At 33.0% G+C, this 23037-nt stretch overlaps 1 protein-coding gene across 1 annotated transcript in view; it reads left to right on the plus strand.

Annotated features, from left to right (window-relative positions):
* LOC137642213 (multiple inositol polyphosphate phosphatase 1-like) overlaps positions 1 to 23037 on the plus strand; it is a 34920-nt gene that overhangs the window by 5960 nt on the left and 5923 nt on the right. The window contains exons 4-10 of the mRNA XM_068374747.1: positions 168 to 346; positions 680 to 802; positions 1053 to 1197; positions 1448 to 1548; positions 3100 to 3209; positions 17700 to 17769; positions 18751 to 18893. Coding sequence (XP_068230848.1) covers positions 168 to 346; positions 680 to 802; positions 1053 to 1197; positions 1448 to 1548; positions 3100 to 3209; positions 17700 to 17769; positions 18751 to 18893 — 871 coding nt within the window. The remainder of the gene's footprint in view (positions 1 to 167; positions 347 to 679; positions 803 to 1052; positions 1198 to 1447; positions 1549 to 3099; positions 3210 to 17699; positions 17770 to 18750; positions 18894 to 23037) is intronic.

A 23037-nucleotide genomic window follows, 5' to 3' on the forward strand; every position in this document is an offset into this window, starting at 1 on the left:
AAGAAAATCTATTTTGTAGAACATCGATTGGAATATTTTTTCTCCTTTCTTTTTCGTCGTCCTCAGTCTTTATTGACGAGAAAAAACGAATAACCGAAATTTTTCGTCACTGATATTCTACCTTCTGAAAGAGAACTCACTGAATCAGATATGATTAAATTTCACAGGTGAACTATGCGCGCAAGATGCATCAAATCTGGAGGGTTGGTCTTTGGGGGCCTTAAATGTCACATGGGCATCGATCCTCGCCCCTGAGGGTGAACGGGAATTGCGTGAACTTGCTGTCAGGTATAAATCTTCTCTGCCAGATCTCTTGGATTATCCGTTTTCCAACGAATCATTTAAGGTCAGTAAAGGCAAAAATCAGTTTTTATCAAAATTATAATTCTTTCACTCTGTTATGAAGCATTGGAGTGTGTGATCAATTGTTTACTAGTTCTATACCTGTGTTTATTCATATAGCGGTAGTTCGTGCATGAATACATGTTAAGTTTTATTTTTCAATAAGTTATAAAACATATTTTTGAAAGCTGACAACTTTCGTTAACAGCGAAATCATAATTTTGAGAATATTCGAAAATGCTTCTCATACTTTTTTATGAAAAAAAGTATTCTTCAAAGTTTATGAAAGCAAAAGCATTTGTCCGATATAAAAATCTATTATTTCTATCTCCTCCAGTTTCGTTATACAGACTCTCAAAGGACAGAGGCCAGTGCAAGGGCTTACGCCGAAGGCCTCTTTGGAGATGCAGGGAGTACAATTTACATGCCGAAACCTCTTGATCCAGATCCACTCATCAAGGTCAGTCGATTGTCTAAATATAACGGAAGGGAGTCCATGAAGGGATGAAAATACATATGCGTTTGTTTATATACTTATATGTCCTTTACTAATAGAATTCCAATGAAGTAAATTTTACACATCTTGTTGATAATCTAGTAAAAAAAATGTATCTTATTTCTAAAGTAAGTTTGTTTATAGTCTTGCTTTAAGCGTATTATCATTGTCATGTATTAAATCCTTTCACTGTATTTTCTGTATGGTTCTCCAGTTTTATGACTTGTGCAGTAAATACATAAAGGAAGTTGACGATAACCCAGAGGCGTCAATTGAGGCAACGATATTTCGAGAGGGTCCGGAAATGGCAATGGTTATTCAAGAAGTGTCAAGACGTTTAGGGATCAATACGACGTTCGGTGAGGAAATGAATAAATTTTTCCTGTAATTGTTCAGCGGCGGGAAAAGGTTAGTTCTCCCAGCGAATCCTTTGAATTTAAAATTAACGTTATCATGTACCCGTTTGGTTTTACCATAGTAACATTTATTACGCTCTTGTTTCCTCTGTTGTGACACAGATTCACATGTCTTACAGCAGTGAGTCCTTGTCTTTGCCGTGTTCGTAAAATATCTATAATCTTCTAAATTAATATTCTTGAGTTCTTATAGGCGATGTCGAGACCATGTACGACGCTTGCCGTTATTACAAGGCTTGGGACCCTGTGGCCTTGTCACCTTGGTGCGCTGCTTTTACTCCTGAAAATCTTAAGGTAAATAGCTTGATTTCACCTGCAGGATTATCATACCAACCCTATCTATTTGGGGTTTTAGGGTAAGATTACAGATTTCTGGTTGAAAACGAGAACTTATCGGTCTCATTGGTTAAAGAATTAACATTTGTATATTGAATCTTTTTATTCTGTTGTCCAGTACAGCCTCGTTCACGTAACACTCCAAAACTTAACGTGGAATTTGTTGGTTCATCATCTATTTACGTTTCTCTCGTGTTTTCCAATTCGTGTTCTGTGGTCGAACTACCACCAAAAGAATTAAGTTTACAAGACACTAAAATCTTTCCTTAACATATGGTAAAGTATGGTAAACTATTTCCTCGCTGTTATCCCCTTATACCAGCTTTTTTTTTTCACTTTTTAAGCATAAATAAATCTTTAAATTTGAATGGTAAAAGAGATTTCGGATAATTGAATCGGTCGAGGTTTTAAAACATAAAAGAAAATCTAAGGATTTTCTCTCCTTGTATTGAAAAATATTGCTTAAATCTCAGAATTTTCTTTTAACACAATAGAATTCACCAGCAGCTTGAATAAAAAAAAAAAAAGAATTCAAAATGAAAATCTGAAAATTAGAACAAATTTTATGAAAGGAGACTCCCAGGTATCATAAATTTCTGAGCAAATCGTAGAAAATGTCTTTGCTTAAAAGGGAAAATTAATTAAGGGTCATCTTTCAATTTCTCGATTCCCTTGATAACTTAATCATCAAAGCATAACAAAAAATATTTCTTTGGTCTGTTTCTAATATTGTTTCCAGACACGCAAGTATTTAATATTTTTTCCCTTAATTCCTATCCTCCTTTGATCTTCCCTAGACTATGCCATTCACCAAGTAAAACTAGAATTACTATATATACATTTATTTCAGTAATCTTATCTTTTCTTTAGCTTTGTTAGCTATAGCCAAATTATGAAATAGCATTTTTGATAAGATAGAATAATCGCTATAGCTTCAGTTTTTTATCTGATAATGAATGTCTTTTTCTTTAGAGAATAGACTTACATAAGCCTCATTTTATTGTTTATGATAATTTCGTTATTTCTTATACAGTTTATTCTTTGTATCTATATTTCTTTCTCAGACCTATTTTATATATATATATATATATATATATATATATATATATATATATATATATATATATATATATGTATATATATATGTATATATATACATATATATATATATATATATATATATATGTGTGTGTGTGTGTGTGTGTGTGCATATATATATATATATATATATATAATTTTTCATACTGTACATAGTTTATTCGGTATTTCTCTCATTCCTTTCCGCAGTAGGCTGCTCTCCCTATGGAAGCCCTTATGCTTATACCATCCTTCTTTTTCATTTAGGTTTGTAGATTGGCTAGTAATAACAATAATGATTAAGATATATATATATATATATATATATATATATATATATATATATATATATATATATATATATATACATTTGTATGTGAGTGTAAGCATTGTTGTATATGTTCTTATGCAAACTTTATCATATATTTTCAGGTTTTGGAATATTGGCAAGACCTTCTCTACTATTATGAAGATGGCTACGGACATGCAATTAACTATGAATCGGCGTGTCCTCCAATTCAAGACCTTGTTCAGCATTTTAGGTAAGCAATTTGCACTAAGTTTCTTTATCATTAAGAATATATGCTGAATGTATTGACGTCCTTTATATATATATATATATATATATATATATATATATATATATATATATATATATATATATATATATACATGGTCACTTGATCTGTGAAGTTAAGCAACGCTTTGTCTGAACAATAGTTGAGTAGGTGACCTCAAAGTTACGACAGACACTGTGGGAACGTAAGCCGCCCTAACATCCATATGGCAGAGCGCTGAACTTCTATTTCTTTTATTTTCCACCTACTATTTGGATGACTTCTCACTATAAGCCTTACATCCAGACAAGAAACACATAAGGATGACCCTACCTTCAGTAGTGGAATTCAAATCCACTACCAATGGTAAGTGGAGTAATTAGTGTATCCAATAACTATACGTAACTCGAAAAGTTAAGAGGTCAACAGGGCCAGAGCTACTATAAACACATTTACCTAATGAAGTAAGATTACCAATTCTCCATCAAGTGTAATAAAAACAACTTTCTATTTTGGGGGAAATAACAGACGGTTTCGGAGATAATAAATCAGCTGTCTTTATATAAAAAAAAAAAAAAGGAAAAATCCCATTTGGGTCTACACCCCCATAAGCATCCAAGTCCAGTAGAAGTTTTAATCCCACGGGATCGAAAAGCTAAACTCGTTAATTTATCCCGAGTTTATCAACTTTACCTGCAGTTGTTACCTTTGAAAACTTCATTACGAGGGTTATGTTTTGTTAGGCGGCGTGTATTTATTTGTTTGTATGTTTCGATGTGTGTTTGTGATTAGCATAACTCAAAAACTATGCGACCGAATCTCATGAAATTTGGTGAGATGATTGATTGACGTTGATCTAAGGACAATTTGATTAGAATTTGGGAGTATTGGGTCAACAGTAATGGCTAAGGTCACGAAAAAGGTAAAAAAAACGTCGTTTTGGCATATCGTGACCATTTTTTTTTTTTTTTTTGTACAGCGGCAAGAGCCCGTGTCTTACATAAGGTAAGGCAATCTACACACACACACACAAGACCATTTTTTATATGATTTACATGAAGCTAGTCCCAAAATATGCACAATCTAATTGCAGATCTTGTGATATACAACATGATATAGGCGAAGGTATACGCTCTACCGAGTTCTTGTTTTAGTTACTACTGTTATTATTGTCATAATTTTCATTATCTGAGAATTTATCGTCAATTTGGTTTTTCTCTCCTACATACTTGCTTTAATCAAGGGGTGAGATAACAAAAATTCCGTATAAATGTTCCCAAGCGGGTGTATTTATTGAAACATGTTATATGACAGGCACACACACAGCATGTGTATCCACTCACATACTTTTTTACAATGATAGGACACAAAGAGACCGCGTACCAAATATATATCTTCTTTCAGACAAACATCTTCTAAAGAGAATCTGTTAAGGAGAGAGAGAGAGAGAGAGAGAGAGAGAGAGAGAGAGAGAGAGAGAGAGGGGGGGGGGGGGGCGTAGTGTATGACACCAACACTGCTTTATAAATTCATGAGTTAACGCGCTTTCCGCTCGAGACAAAGAGATGCAGATAAAGAAGCAGGAATATAAATTTTAAGCTGGAGGGAAAGTGAGAGAGAAATTCTTCGAACATTTCAAATCAATATATATATATATATATATATATATATATATATATATATATATATATATATATATATATATACATAAAGAGTGAGAGAGCTAGATGACTACATAATATTATCCTGCTCAGACATGCACGCTCACACACTAAGTTATTCGTACAAGCATATTTATTGGTAACTGAGGACCTCATGTGTGTGTATATATATATATATATATATATATATATATATATATATATATATATAGATATAGATATGTATAGATATAGATATGGGTGTGTCTGCGTGTGTGTGTATAAACATATATACTGATCCCTCTCTGGTTACGGCATATTTTTCCTTTCACTACACATATTTGTAGTGAAAGGAAAAATATGCCGTAACCAGAGAGGGATCAGTATATATGTTTATACACACACACGCAGACACACACATATCTATATCTATACATATCTATATATATATATATATATATATATAGATAGATAGATATGTATAGATATATATATGTGTGTGTCTGTGTGTATAAACATATATACTGATCCCTCTCTGGTTACGGCATATTTTTCCTTTCACTACACATACACCGAATAGTCAGGCCTATTCTTTCCACATTCAGCTCTTTCCACCTGACAGCACTGAGATTATCAAACAATTTCTTAGCTCAAGGAGTCAACTACTGCATTGTAATTGTTCAGTGGCTATTTTACTCTTGGTAAGGGTAGAAGAAACTCTTTAGCTATGTGTAGCAGTCTTCCAGGAGAAGGACTCACCGAGATCAAACCATTGTTCTCTAGCTTATGGTAGTGCCATAGCCTCTGTACCAATAGTCTTCCACTGTCTTGGAGTAGAATTCGCTTGCTTGAGGGTATACTCGATTGCACTATTCTATTTTGTTTCTCTTTCTCTTTTCTTTCAAGTTTTTATAGTTTATATATTAAATATCTAATTGAATGTTGTTACTGTTCTTAATATATTCTGTTTCGCCTATTCATTAGTTCTCTTGTAGTTTATTTCCTTGTTTCCTTTCCTCGCTGGGCTATTTTTCCCTGTTGGAGTCCTTGGACTTATAGCATCCTGTTTTTCCAGGTAGGGTTATAGCTTAGCTTGTAGTATTAATAATAATAATAATAATAATAATAATAATCTTTATATACTGATGAGTGTGTGTGTATTCATATACATATATCCTCTTAATCCCTTCAGTTAGAATGTAAAATCGTTCCAATTACAGAATGTCCTTAAAAACTTTATGAGAGAGAGAGAGAGAGAGAGAGAGAGAGAGAGAGAGAGAGAGAGAGAGAGAGAGAGAGTATAGTTGAAGTGAGAGACCGTAGAGTAGGAGTAAGCAACTGAGAAAGGCTTAGGACAATGTAAGAGAGATAAAGTGAAAAAGAAGCTTCAATCCTAATTGAAAAAGTTGAATGATACTAGGCCAACAGTCCAGTTTGGAAAAGAAACTGAGAAGTAAAGAATAAACCTTCATAAAAGGAAATAAAGCACGGTAAATATAAAAGTAAAACTAATGAGAAGCGGTAATACTTTGACATAAGGCTTATGTTAACCTGCTCAACAAAGAAAAAGACAGTTTGCAACAAGTTTGATAACTTTCAAATTTCACCATGTCAACACTATGGCTAGGAAGATCATTCCGCAAGTTGGTGACAGCCGGAGTAAAACTTCTAGAATAATCTTTCGTCCCAAGCCTCATGAAACCAAAAACCAAGACTGGTTAAACAACTGGAAATTACTTGGTGTATGATATAGCCTGCTAAGATTTCAATGCAAAGTTGCTCTATATAATTTTCTAGGTGAGTCAGCTGCTCAAGACCAGACCGGAAAACAATACTCAAAACACAGCAGGATAAAAAGATTAAATCCTGAAAGGTTTCCTCACTATTCCAAATTTATTGCAACTCGGAGTAGATAGACCGAATGATTTCCAATAAAAAATAAACGACGCCTGGAATTCTAAATGAGCCACAGAAAATTAATGAATCATGCCCATGAAAATATCTGGGAGAATCCAATGTGTCGGATATACTGACAATCATACTTTGCATTTTATTAGGATTCAAGTCATCCCTCATGGAGCATTGGTTTTAGTAAAAGCTCCGTTGAGAGACTCAGTAACCCCACTCAGGAAGTGGGATCGATATTAAATAAATGACATTATCTGCCAAAGGAACGTGCTTATTTTCAAAGCCAAACCACATAACATGCTTAGGCTATTTATCATAAAATCTAATAGACCCAGGACACATTTCTGACGTACGTCAAAACCTATATTCCTGAAATCCCTATGGTGCTCATCATTAACTTAATTTCTGTCAATCTAATATTGCTAACAAGATAAACGATATGTCAGTATCCATTACAATGACGATTTGCTTCACATAAAAAAAGAAAAACCTTTGAAAGTGTTTTATTAATACTGTTTTGTAAAAGAAGCCTTCGGTTTTCATTAGTTATCCAAACATTTTTTGTACTAGAATTATATATTTTTCCATGTTTTAAAGTTGACAGTATTTTTTACTAAATGTACAGCTACCCATACAGTCTTTTGTCTTCTGTAAATGCCTGCTGCCTATGCTTTCCAACATAATTAACGACCTCATACACACGCTGATACAGATTACCCTTATAGGGACATTCCCTGAATTCTTTTTACAACGTTCGATTATTTCATAATTATACTTTGTACTTCCTCAATTTTCATTAGTTTTTGTTACCTTTCTTGTAAGACCTAATATCTATCCTTAATCATAACTTTAAAAGAATTAATAAATTATTCGTTTCTTTTTTCTCATAACGCCATAATAGTATATATGAAATGGGAATACTGAAATCAAAAGAAAACTACTTATGCATTTTCAACACAAGAGGGATCTTGTCGACATGATGTTTGTATGCTTCGGTCTAAGGCTCACGTTGGCAAGAGTCTCTTCACTTCATTTGATTCGTTTCTACGTTTTTATTTTAAATGATGCAGTAATATTTTCAAAACAAATATTATTCATTTGTTACTTACAATAAAAATCTCTAAGCTAAAGGTTAATTTGAGAATGTGAATAAAAACATTTGAGCATCCAGAATGTCAAAGGGATAATCAATGGAGCAGCTAACTGAACGGGAACCGAAGTTTGATGACGGAAATAGATGAGTGAGGATGGAGTGCCATTTGACCTAAAGCCTGAACGGTGATGATAACTTTATTGATAAATTGCTGCCCACATTTAGCTACACCGATCGCTCGTTTTTTCACCTTTGGGGGAAATTAAACACTGCATTTTTAATTATCGTCTAAAGAGACATTCGTCTATTATAATGATACCAAGTTATTTACGATAGCAAAAAACACACTTAATATACTCCAACCTTTTACTGTAAAGACCATGTACCGAGATTGAGCCTCTAAAATCAAAGTGAAAAAAAAAAAAAACTCTATACACCAACTCGTATCGCATGTTCGATTTTCATTATTACCTCCTAACGAAGTTGGAAGGAGGATATGTTTTCGCTCGTTTGTCCGTTTGTCTGTTTGTTTGTAAACAACTTCCTGGCCACAATTTTACTCATAGAGTAGTGAAACTTTCAGTGATTAATTGTTGAGACGTGGAAGTAATTCAATTTTGAAAGCCTTAGGTCAAAGGTCAAGGTCAAGGTCGAGCAAAAGGTCGACGGAATTAACCATAACCTTAACCCCAAATTCGCCCATGATTGTCATAGACTTCAAAAACGCCTACAGTGTAATTTAATTCTGGGAAAGGCAAGCTGGTTTCGAGACGTAAGGTGCCGTAGCGGAGGTCTGCACTCTCACGGTGCTTTTATAGTTTATTCTGCTATGCATATTGCTGCTCTGAAAAAGTCTATCATCACTCATCATTAACTCAGAAACATCCCTTGCGTAATATTCCAGATGCAACGAAACAAACCTCTTTCGGCTTTCTATAAGTCATGTCAACGTGTCTATCTCAAACTTTTCCGTTTCAACTAAAAGCTTTCTCTGGCAGAAATCTTTTTCTGATGAATATTGACAGAACAATATAATTTAGTAAATGGCTTCATTATTAATTAACTTACTCTTGGCGTGAACCTATTTTCAATGTTTTAATGAACTATGATCTCATTTCAAATGCAACCCTTATGATTTTCGTTCACTACGGATATCAATAATACACTACAATAATGCGAAATCAAGAAATTTATAAATGGCTCAAATTACCAGAAAAAGAATCATTCTTAATCACATAGTAATTATTTATAGCTTTTTTCCTGTTTTTGTTTACTGCTGTTCCCATTCTTCCGCTTCAGTAGACCAATTTGTTATTTACCGATTAGTCAACTAATCGACTAACTAACTGGCTGACTGATTGACTTGACACCATGGAATTGATTATCCAATGATACGCTTTTTTTCCCCTTTTGCTCCTCGTTGCGTGCGATACGCATGACATTAGGTCTAAACAGTATCTTCACGTTTCGCTATGTTGATACTATGAAAACAAGTAATATTTGTTTTTCTACTATGAACAATCATCTTCTTAAAGCCTAAGCTTAATATTTTTTTCGACCACCTTATGTTACTTTTATATCCTCGCTACATCAATAACTGTGTTGAATAACTTTAGTTTACCCGAACTATGTAATAATTAGTTGAAGATTTAATATTTTAAAGGAAGAAAACCAACACTTCGCTTGAAAGAACCAGACGTGGTTATATAAGGAATTACTACTCCCTTTTTTCAAGGTGATATGCTTAAAACACCAGTTGGCTTTCCCCTACAGACGTTATCACGCTAAAATATGTATTATACGCTTTCGTAATAATAAAAAAAAAAAAAATCAATTTTGCCTGTGGAAACCCTACGAAAATGGCCATAAACAAATCTACCTATTGATTTTCACCGGTACAAGTATAGGCTAAAATTTCCCTTACTATTCCGATGGATTTCATGGAGACAAAAACAGAAATTAAACAATTCAACATTTTTTAAACCGTATGAATTTTAGAATTAACTTTTGAAACTATATTACCGTTATTCATTGTTTTAGTAAGATTCCATTCATTTCAGCCCACCCTTGACTTAAACGAAGTTCATTCAACATATATTAACCTAACCTCACATAGTAGCTGAAATATTAGGGACCGAAATTACTTCCAGCCGTTCCATGACATTCCCAGAAGCTAAAGTTGCATCACGACACGATTTGTTAGAATCGTTCAATCACACAAGCAAATTTCAAGCGAGACTTGATTGCAATTCCATTTTTCAGGTAATGATAATGTTAGTGATATCCATTAATATCTCTTTTTCGTCTGTATCGAAAGCGATAAATAATTATCAAACTGTTCAGTACATCTTTTACGTCGTTATTTTATTTTCTTGAAGCAGTGCCCATTGTATTCTATTTCTCTTAATATCAAAGTGTGAGGGTAGAAGTGTATTAAAAATATGATAGATATCAAAAGAAAGCTTAACATAGCATGTTATTATAAATACTCGGGTAAACTATATAATACTACCGTAGAGTTCAGTTTCCAGTGATTAGTGATAAAAAGCATTTTTACATCAACAACGCTTTGAATATCGTGGAAACTTTAATATGAAATCAGAACAGAGTTATCATTATACTAATATTTCTATAAGCACTTTTCCATCACCATAATTATGTTGATATTATTATCGTAATGTACCAAAATATCATGTTTATTTCTACAAGGTAAATGAGTTCATTGCTTTACAATAAATGATGAATATTGCGAACATTGTCTAATCTTTTACTGGCAGGAGAAATGAAATTATCCGTATAGCAAGGTATGAATTAGGCATAATGCTTATGTAGTCCTTTTGTGCTATTTATTTTTTAGGTCATGTGACACTCCCAAGTCTTCTGTCTATCTCGACAGGCTACGATTTCTGCCCAGTTGTCCTATCGATTAGCTGTCTTTGACATACACGATATTGTCCAATTGGTGTTGTTCGTTGGGGAATTTTCAGTATGCATATCAAATGAGTAATTGTTGTTTTAAAATCAATATCTTATTGAAGAATGTACTAACTAGTCAAGCGAAATTAACAGAAGTTTACGAACATGTAGCTAAAGTCTGAGTATGTGTTAGCGCATGTATCATCCCTGCTTGTTCCCTCACCCTCTCGTATTGGAGATGGCGAAGCCTGTATTGGTCTTGGGGATGGATAAGTGGTTTTGTTTTGTTTCCAATATTCGCATTTCGTATTCGTTGGAATTGCATTAGAAAACCAATAGCGTATGATTATTTCTAATTTGTTCAAATGTATTTATGTATGTGTATCAATCTTTTGCAATATGTTAGAAAGCACAACCTGAGGGTACTTTTATCAAACTGTTACTAAATACAGAATTCCAATTTTCTGCAATAGGCCTAAATGTCCCCATTAGCTTAATATACCAATACCATTTGTTACTATTATTAGTTTTATAGCGATTGGGCTTTTTTGGTTGTTTAATTCTATGGTTATATCTCGAATGGTTACAGCGTTCAGTTTGGCCATAGAACTTTAGGGTTTTGTTAATACTTTCTCCCCTCTATTCTGCAGTCAACTGAAGGCCTGCCACCGGCCCCCCCCCCTCTCTCTCTCTCTCTCTCTCTCTCTCTCTCTCTCTCTCTCTCTCTCTCTCTCTCTCTCTCTCTCCCTCTCCTGTTGCCCATTCACCTTTTTCTTTCTTTGTCCCCCTTTCTTTACTTTTCTCTTTCTTTCTCGTTTTTACTCCTCGTTTTCTTTTTACTGCTTCTTTCTCGTTTGATATTTAATTTTCTCCATGCCCCCAAACATCGATACAACTCTGACTTTCTCCATTTTTTAATTTTTTTCATATTTCTATGTAGCAAAACAGCATCAAGAACAAGATTTCTGTCAAGATAATATAGTTTTTGCCGATAGGTATATAGACGTGTTTTTCATTAATAACAAAATAAAAACACGTATGTAAAGTCGTATGTGCATGTGTATATGCGTGTATGAACGTGATAGTGTGGTGCTGTCACCTTTTCTCCCCCTCTTTATTAGATATAGACCGAAAAATTGGACGAAATTTTCTCTCGCATTTTTCATGTTCAAAGTTTATATTCTTTTTCGTTTCTCGGCCTCTCTGTCTCCTTGAGTGGAAGGTACGTCAACTCATGATAAAATATAAGGCAGTGTTGGCGTCCTGCAATAGCCGCCCCCCCCCCCCTCTCTCTCTCTCTCTCTCTCTCTCTCTCTCTCTCTCTCTCTCTTTCCTCAGCATAATCCCTTCATGCGCTGGAGTTGTTTGTGTGAAAGATGATCGGATAAATCCAGTCTGTTACTTTTTGGGGAAAAAAATCTTTGTATTTTCCCCATAATTCGGGGAATATAAACGGATCTGTAGACTTGTGTGTATACATGTGTTATACTTTTCGTTAATTGTGCTTCATGGAATAGTTGTGCATACTTGTGTTGCATTGCTATGCTGAGTTAAAAACAAGAATATATAAACAAAATTCTCGTTCAATTCGAAATGGAACAACAATAACAACAAACATGATGATAATGATAATAACTACTACTACTACTACTACTACTACTACTACTACTATTATTATTATTATTATTAGTAGTAGTAGTAGTAGTAGTAGTAGTAGTAGTATCCTTTAGGTGCTGTTATGGGATATGTATGTGTATGCACACGTTTATATTCACACATGTAGTACGTAAGCTTGTGTGAGTGTACATGTGTACACGTTACTATACAAGACACACATTCTCTCTCTCTCTCTCTCTCTCTCTCTCTCTCTCTCTCTCTCTCTCTCTCTCTCTCTCTCGTCTGTAGATGTGCAACCTCATATGATATGGATATGTGTTAATCAAAACTGACAACTGGTGGTCCATTCATCATAATTAACATCGAATAATGATAATAATAGTAATAACTATTCATGAATACATTCGAGATATTACGATAAATGGGTCAATTAGTTAATGTAAAATAAATTTAAATTTTCTCTATGAAAAATATCATCCTGATTTTCTCGCTTATTTGAATCTGGATCGATGTTGTTCGTTAGTTTGGTTATAAGACCACACCTCGTCAAGTTAGTGAAGTAAAAATGAATATATAAAAATAATTATGTATGTATACATACGTTAGGTTCGTTGATTAACATCCACGAGGTTAGGTTCTCATTAATATAATTAAACAATTAAATAGTAATGAAAATACATAATGAAATTCATAATGTAAGATAAGTTCGTTTTATAAAAGCACACACCGTTAGTCTGCGACAGAAAAATTGTGACACGCTTGACCTCGTTTTGCCATGACGTCATCGTGGATGGAAATCTGACCAAATCCTCCAATTGCGCCGCATCTTAAGCGTCACGAAACACAGCAAATAAGTAGAGCTTTATACCACAATGAGACCTACCCGGGGTTGACTGCTTTGAAAAAAAAATGTGCTATTAGTCTATTGCTTATCAGCCAAGTGCTGCATATAAAAAAAAATTAATCTCCCATATATAATAAAAATCAAGTGTCTGGGTATATATATATATATATATATATATATATATATATATATAATATATATATATATATATATATATATATATATATATACATATACTGTACATATATCTATATAGTCAATAACTTGCTATTTATCATACAGGAGGGAATAATGTTTTATATATATATATATATATATATATATATATATATATATATATATATATATATATATATATATATAGAGAGAGAGAGAGAGAGAGAGAGAGAGAGAGAGAGAGAGAGAGAAAATAAATTTCTACCTCATACTTGGGATCGAACCATAGCCCCTTCGAATGAAAGGCCAGGTCGATTCCAACTATGCCACAAGAAGCCACTGGTGGCATGGTTGAAATCGACCTGGCCTTTCATTGGAAGGGGATAGGATTCGATCCCCAGTATGAGGTAGAAATTTATATATATATATATATATATATATATATATATATATATATATATATATATATATATATATATATATATATATATATATATATATATATATATATACAAATGTATGTATTTATTATGGTGACAGGAGTGTGTGTGCATATCTATCCAAATATTTAGACGTTATTTTTAATGGGTTGCGTACACTAGCAAAATAATAAAACGTTATAGACGACTGCAGCAAGTTTTGTCTATTTTTTTTTTTATTCATTTAAAATCACTTGAAAGCCAACGGGCAGGATAGAATTGAATAATAGTACTTTAATTCATATTGAAGATAGCTGTGGCAATAAATCCAGTTGGAGAAAAAAAAATATCATAAAATGTTTCAGAAACATTTTATAAACGGTATTTTACAGTTATTTCCTAATGCCGAGAACAGTTTATTGGGATAGACATTTTGAATACAGAAGACGGATTTATCGTTTTAGGTCGTAGTTGTAACATACATTCTAATTCCATATGAATCACCAGCATAGTAAGTGAATAAGTGAATAACCTCTCTTACAAAAAAAAAAAAAAAAAAAAAAAATATCGATAATTTTTTTAATGCGTGAAAAGCCTATTTTCAAATTTCATGTCTTATATCAAATCATATTATGAAATTCTAATATTGTTCATAAATAAGCATCATATTCTATCATAGTACCATATTTTTCTTTTTATTGTTGTGCTTCTCTTACATTAAGTGATCTGGTCATGTAAAGAAGATGAGCAACAAAATGTTAACGAACAATTATTATAATTCGAAAGTTTCAAGAAAAATCGGATTAAAGAAGAAAATCCTGGCTGAAAAAAAGGACGGGCAAAGTAAAGGAAAAGGGTGGTTTGTTGATTTGGGGATGTGGGGGATGGGGTTTGATGCCCTGCTTATGAACTTAGTGAGTAGGAATACGAGCATAAAGTTTCCTCCCTACTGGAAAATCCTCTATTCAGTAGTTAAATTATAAGATACAAAGACTGATGTTTCTCAAAAGTGAATTTTCAATCAATAATGATACTTTAAGAGTTTTTAAATGAGGTGCATGTCGTTGTAGAAAATTTTTGAATATAAGTATGTGGGTGGAGGTGACCGAGTATCCTAAATCTACTAACATTCCTGTTTAAACTTTTAAGGTTTAATTTCATCACAATAGTTTGCGAAATGTCCTAATTCAAGTTGGATTCTTGTTAAGAGATTCAGCAACCACAATCTGCATTTAGGAGATAGGATCGATGCAAAAAAAAAAAAAAGAATAAATAAAATAAAATAAAAAGATGGCTCATCGGTATAAGCAGAAAGCCTATTTACATTTCAAACCTTATATCAAACATATCTAATAAGGAAAGTAAATGATCAACACCACCTCTATAAGGAAAGGTAGAGATTACATTTCAAATTTAACTATGGTGTCCATCAACAATTATTTTGTTTTGCAATCTATTAAGGACTGATTCAAGAATAATAATATGACGTTGTCCACCAATTCCTATCTGTTTAAGCATGAAAACATAGTCACAATCAGTTTTAAAATCAAGACAAGTCGTACCAACTTCAAGATCAGAAGCAAGGGAGTATCACAAGCTCCAAAACCCTTGAAAAAGTCAAGTGGAAAATGAGGGAACAAATTGTTACTTTCAGCATAGCTTTCCAGATGTTTTGCCAACAGACATTCACAAATTTTAGAGTTATGGGGATCATAACATTTGTGTTATAACAGACAGCGTTATAGCTGCCACAACCATATTCACCTAATAGAGTAACTTGTGAAGAAAAATAATTGACCACTTGCAAGTTAGGAAATGGGTTTTCTTTACAAAAACTTTGGAAAAATACTATTCGAACATACAGCTCCAGAAGAGTCATGGTCTAAGATTCTTAGATGCTCAAGATTCTTAATTCCGTGATAGAGAAAAACCAATCTAGTCCGTTTAAATTAAAAGAAAAATCAGAATGAGCTGGATTGAGTTATTCTTTGTTCTGGTTGCTTTCAAACGCATCAGACCAAAGGGTTACCTTGTCCTTTGAACAACAATTGATAGAACCATCTAGTTAAGCAAATTAGGACGATCAATTCCACACTAAAGAGTGGTATAATTAAGGATAGTCCAGTGTTTTTGTTAATGAGTTATACAAAAAGGGTTTATTTATAACCAATTTACTTTCATTTTCAGCTAAAGCATAATCTCTTTGAGAAAAAGCTCAGAGATGTACATGTGTTTTAAGTCAATTGTCAGACCTGATCTAGTCCTTTTATTGTTTTTCTAATTAAGCACGTCTACAATTATCACTGAACTATGATTTGTTTTTGATTTGGAAGTTCAACACCAGATAAGAAGTACTGTGAAAGTTTTCATTCAAAAGAAAAGTTTCAATCGTTTTATACTGTACAAGTATCAAATTTAAATATCTCACATAGTAATACCTGTATTTATTATATATATATATATATATATATATATATATATATATGTGTGTGTGTGTGTGTGTGTGTGTATATATATACACATACATATATATATATACATATATATGTATATATATACATATATATGTATATATATATATATATATATATATATATATATATATATATATATATATGTATACAGAGAGAGAGAGAGAGAGAGAGAGAGAGAGAGAGAGAGAGAGAGAGGAGAGAGAGAGAGAGAGAGAGACCTTAGCATACACTTTATGACTTATCAAGCCATTTACCAACACAAGATTGTAATCTGCAACACAGAATGATACAAGATTGTAATCTGCAACACAGAATGATACAAGATTGTAATCTGCAACACAGAATGATACAAGTTTGTATCTGTACCAAACAGAATACAAGAACCACTTGATATTTATCAGAAGAGAGAGAGAGAGAGAGAGAGAGAGAGAGAGAGAGAGAGAGAGAGAGAGAGAGAGAGGAGAGAGAGAGAGAGAGAGAGAGAGAGAGAGAGAGATACCTTAGCATACACTTTATGACTTATCAAGCCATTTACCAACACAAGATTGTAATCTACCACACAGAATGATACAAGTTTGCATCTGTACCAAACAGAATACAAGAACCACTTGATATATATCAGAAAAGAGAGAGAGAGAGAGAGAGAGAGAGAGAGAGAGAGAGAGAGAGAGAGAGAGAGAGAGAGAGAGAGAGAGAGAGAGAGTGGATCATAAAAATTTAATACATAGCTACTAAGATCTCAAAAACGTCTATGAAAAAAAATGAAAGCGTGTTTACTGTTTACCTTATGGTAAAATGAAACCCCCAAGATTCCTTAAACAATTTGATAATCAAATTGGATATTTTTTTGTAAAACCTCATATTAAATAAGCAGTTTACAAGTAAGTAGTTACAATTATTTTATTCTGGCATATATGCCATATCTTTGCTCAGAGTGCATCTTTAACGTTTAAAACGCTTCCAGATGACTAAAATTACTGCCAGATCTTTGCTCAGACAGTACCTATAACGTTTAAAACTTATCAAGAACACTAAAATTATCAAAATTATAAAAATAATTAAAATTATTATCATCAGCGTCGTCGTTGTCGTTATTAAAATTAATATTATTAGAATCACCATTATTATTTGAATTATTAAATTATTATATGCCTTTCTCTTTTTAATTGAAATTCAAATCTTTTGTGTTCTTATACAGTAATAGTTAAGGTGCAAAGATTGATGAGATTTTAGTATGATTTAGCCTTTTATGCCTTTAATTTTGTAATAAATAGAAATTTGTCATCTTCAAACGATGGTCTTCGTCTGTGAATTTCTTGTTTCTTTTTCAATTTATGTAAACTTTAAGCATTATTAATACTCTGATTATGTGTGTGCGCTACTGATTCTTACCCTTGCGTAATTTCAGGAAATTTGTGGAAACTGAACAGGGTCCAAGGGGCATATTCTACTTCACTCACTCTGGAGCACTTAATAAGGTACGGAGAAGAAAGAAATATTAGAATAATTTGGTTTGTAAATTTACTGTGTAAATCATTGTATTCTCTGTAATACTAAAAGAGAAAAAACTTGTTCCCCTTGAATGATTTAGATTCAAGAAGATTCGTGTTACTAATCAAAAGGGTATGTTACTTACTTGATGATTGTGAAAAAAAATGTAATATCATTCTTTGTTTTTCTTATTAAAGAGGAGCAAAGAGCATAAGAAAGTTAGAATATAGCATTTTGAAAAGTCTCATGATACTGGCTATGGTCTAGCCAAGGGTTTGAGAATATCGTGATTTGGTCACTTTTGCGTCACTACCTATTGCTTAGATGGCTACATGAAGGTGTCTGGTTCATACGGCCCCATACTAGGGACGGGGAGGCCATTCATTGTTGAGATGCATTTAAGTGAAACCTACTAATTGCACTATGAAATTGAAGCTAAAAGATGGAAGACTTTGAAGTTAGAAATCGAATGAATGCTGCTAAAAAAAATCCTTTAGTAACGTTTATTGTGCATTATGTAAAGTGGAATGACAGCCCTTCTCACCTAAAGGGTACTAGCTATCCCCCGAAAAGAAAACCAGCAGCCACAAGAAGTAAGACATTCTCTCATGAACTATACAAAACACAGTATGCTAGATCAGAGAATATAGGCTTCGATTTTTTTTTTTTAGATAAGCATTGAAAAATGTTTTTCTAGCATCAAGATTCATCAACAAATTCATGATATACGGGTAACTATGATATAAAATGAATGTCGTTCCATTAACTACGCTACTGGAGTAGCATGTTCAAATATAGATTTCTAATACGACAATTAATAACATTAGTTTTATATGAATTTCAAGCAAAATGATAAACCTTGAGATAAGACTTTCAATGCAAAGCAATCATATTACTGTCTAGGAAAAAGATGTTAGAATAAGTTTGTTTTTTCTTATGTAAACTGATATTCTTTACTGTTTCTTTAGATTGTGGCTCGTCTCGGACTCTACGAAGACAGTGTCCCCTTAGCCCACGATAACTTAGATCCAGATCGTCTTTGGCGAACGTCAAACAATGGCCCCTTTGCTACAAATATTGCTTTTACCCTTTCCAAGTGTGAGGACGAAAGGTAGGAAAACACAAAACTATCAATTTGTTATCTGATATTATTTTCAAAGAGCCACCGTCCGGAGATAAGGTCGGGGCAATCTGGGTGTGTGTGTGTAATGTTATTTAACATAGAGGAAACAATATCATTATCAACAGGAATTAGAAATGTATCACATCTATTATTGAAAGCACTGAAGAAGCTTCTCTCATCATCTTTACACTTTTTAATCAATACTGTGCGTTACACTGTTCATATTTTGCCTTAAAAGCAGTAAAAATCCTGGAATAAATGCTGCCATACATTAAACGTTTTAAAAACAGACATATTGACGTAAACGAGTGATATTACGGTCGCCAACCCGTAAAAGATAATAACAAAGTAAGGTGAAAATTACGGTCGCCTGTATTTTACTGAAATACAGCTGAGAACAGTATATTTTTACGGAGAATTTCCGATTAAAATTACGCTTTTTAACAGTGTATGAAAACAACGAGATATTGTCTAAGGTGCGTACATAGCCGAGATGAATTATTCTGGTACAAATTTCATTATTAGCATAAACCCCAACCTGTAAAGAGTCTCCAAGAATACTGGCTAAAATTAAATTTAGAAATCACCTAAATTAGATGTCATCCATCTCATTGGTCGGACGTAAAATGTTTATCTAAGCCATCATTATTTGCTCACAGGGAAAATAATCCTTCATAGTTCATTTTTTTTTTTTTTAAATAAGCTTCTAAATCACCTGCTAATATAATGTTCAATTTAATACAAATTAAGTCTTTGGCAGGACTTTTAAAAATTTTGTTTTATATTTTCTACATAAGTTTCTTGTTCCCGAAAAAAAAAATTATCCTTGAATAAAATTGATAAATTGAATATATGACCCTTTGAAATCTAAAGCCAGGTTGCGAATAATGTTTTATACTGATTAATATCAAATCGATTTTTATAACGTCCTTCAAAAAGATATATGCTTTTACCATAACATATAATAAAAATCCACTTAGATAGGGAATATTCATTTGACAGCAAATGAGCAAATAATCATCAGAGTGCTTTTAAATGCGAATTATAAATTTCATAGCAAATTGGTGATAAATTACGAACAAAATCCAGATTGAATAGAGATTTTACATTATTTTGTTCCTATCGATGAGACGTAGTGTTCTTATCCTATCATTTAACCTATTGATAACTTCAAGTTAAGCATTTAACTTGGTGGTTATTACTTACTCATTCTGGTTCTGCATGAAACGTAATTATATGTGATTTACTTAGTTGTCGGTTTTATGAGACAGTGAAAATTGAATTAACACTCAAAGTGTGATCTGAATGATTATCTGCTAATTGTCATACATAAAATCTATAATTACTCCTAATTAGATCGTTAAAACATCCATAATTACGAGTTCCTGTCTTGATTACAGTAATTAACAACTATTACAGTTTTATCAAACATTGATGTACTCATCGTAATTACCTGAAGTACATGATAATGCATTCATATAAGGTCGTTAACAGAGGCTCTCAAATTTCACTACAGATCCATAAACTGAATAATGGAAGAACACTAAGCTTTATGATAGAACATATTGAACACAAATAAATATAGAGAATAGAAATACTGTAGAAAATTATATCATGAAACAGCTTCAACACTACTCACGATAATTTACATCTCTTAACTATGTAGGCCTATAACACTACAGATTGAAATTCAAATTATGAGACAGATTTAACGATCTCACAATATTTATTATTATTATTATTATTATTATTATTATTATTATTATTATTAGCTTAGCTACAATCCTAGTTGGAAAAGCCAGATGCTATTATGCCCAAGGGCTCCAACAGGGAAAAATAGCCCGGAGAAGAAAGGAAATAAGGAAAAATTACATTACAAGAGAAGTAATGAACAATTAAATTGAAACATTTTAATAGCAGTAACAACATTAAAATAGCTCTTTCAAATATAAACTATAAGAAAAAACAAGAGGAAGAGAGATAAAGTAGAATAGTGTGCCCAAGTGTACCCTCAAGCAAGAGAACTCTACCCCAAGACAGTGAAAGACCATGGTACAGAGAATAGGGGATTAGCCAAGACTAGAGAACAATGGTTTGATTTCGGAATGTCCTTCTCCTAGAAGAGCTGCTTAATTAATTAAAATCACATTTTCATCATTGTTTCTTCTCGATATTTCATGACACCCAAAGAGAAATATAATTTTCAAAAACATTTGTCTCACGATACATGGATAAAATATAAAAGGAAGCATTAAAAACATTATTTCCTTTGCAAATAAGTCATTTCTTTTAAAGAGAATATCATTAACCTTTAAGCCCTAAATTTAGTCTTGGAGAGTGACGTAGGCTAACAACACAAGTAATTGCCATTTACCCCAAGAGATGTTACTGACAAGCCAAGATAACTGCTACTTGGGGCAGGGGTCCCCAATGCTTATTTCGAGGCAGTTTGTTTTGATAATAATAAATAGTCTATTTCTGAATTTAATGGTGTAGTTGCATAACCGAAAATTTTTAGTTGATCTTTTACATTTGATAACAAACGCCGTTTAATTACTTCTCTTGTAGTTTATTTATTTCCTTATTTCTTTTCCTCACTGGGCTATTTTCCCTGCTGAAGCCATTGGGCTTATCGCATCCTGCTTTGCCAACTAGGGTTGTAGCTTAGCAAGTAATAATAATAATAATAATAATAATAATAATAATAATAATAATAATAATAATATCTCCGAAACGGATCGTTAGATCAGCAAGAGTTTACAGCACACTATCTTTAACATCCCGACCTAATTTATGGCCAGCATACTATTGTATATCGTTATGTGCTATGTTACGAGCTTACTTGTGAATAATAAAACAAAGCCGACCAGTCATGTTGATGTATTCGAAGGAAACTATGGCATTTCTATTCCTAGGAGGAAAAATATCATTAATCTTCCAAATCCTGTCACCCCCTTGGAGGAAAAATACACCCCCAACCCCCGCAAAGGAAAACAACCTTCCATACCATTCCAACTAAGGTTGTAATTTAGATAATAATAATAATAATAATCCGTAATCAAGCCTTCTTCGATCTCCCCTTTCTTATCCCTCCTCTTATCCCCCTTACATCATCGCCTCCCTCATCATTCTTGTGTTCCTCCCTCATTGTCACATCACCATATTATATGCCAGAATGTTCTGTGGATGTAGATGTATAGATATGATTATTTATTACGAGTATGGTACAAGACGTATTTCACGTTGCTAAGTTCTGTACGACAGGATGTTTACATATATGTAGTAGAAGGCCCATGTTTGTATTCCTTGTGCATGGTCAACCAAATGAACACGATCTATTGTTATTACCTGTGGTCTGGATCTCCTCGGAAAACTTATTGCTGCACTATTGTTATATGTTGTGTATTCATCTTAAAATGTCAACTTGGTCCAGTTAATATAATATATTGTTCAGTTGTCTCTTTCATACTCATATTACAAAATTATAAACTGCATATGTTTCTCTCCATTGATTATCTACGTTTTTATTGGGCAATAGTCATTAATATATACATATGAACATCGTGTTATATTGTAAATACTATTGCATGCATTTCATCATTTTTTATGTAGTGGGAGAATTGTGAAAAAATATATTGTAGGCATAAAATGAAGCAATCATGAACGATTTTATTGGGTTGCTCAAAACCAAAACTTCCTTCATCGTTCTGGTCACCTTAGACACGTCTTTTGTAATCCGGCTATACTACCATTAATTCAACAGTGGCATTAGCCATTGTTTCCATTGTCATTTGACCAACTATGGTTTTCATGGCGACACCACAATAACTTTATTAAAAACATTACTTATGTATGTTACGTATATACATATTATCATATTCAAATATTGTGTATGTAATTAGAATAAACAAAACACGGAAATTCACTTATGGGACAGGGACGGTGAGAAGAGGGAAATTGGGTTGGGTTGTTCGGGGTGTTGGTTGAGGGTTCTGGTGAATACAAGGAGGAAAAAAAAATTCCACCAAGACGCTCACCCCATACAAATGGGAAAAAGCATGTCAATAGAGGGACACTCGTCCGATTCACCTTAGATGTGAGGACTAGATTAGGCTTAACAGTGGTGACATCC

This window comes from Palaemon carinicauda, chromosome 6, assembly GCF_036898095.1.
Source record: "Palaemon carinicauda isolate YSFRI2023 chromosome 6, ASM3689809v2, whole genome shotgun sequence".
Lineage (NCBI taxonomy): Eukaryota > Metazoa > Arthropoda > Malacostraca > Decapoda > Palaemonidae > Palaemon > Palaemon carinicauda.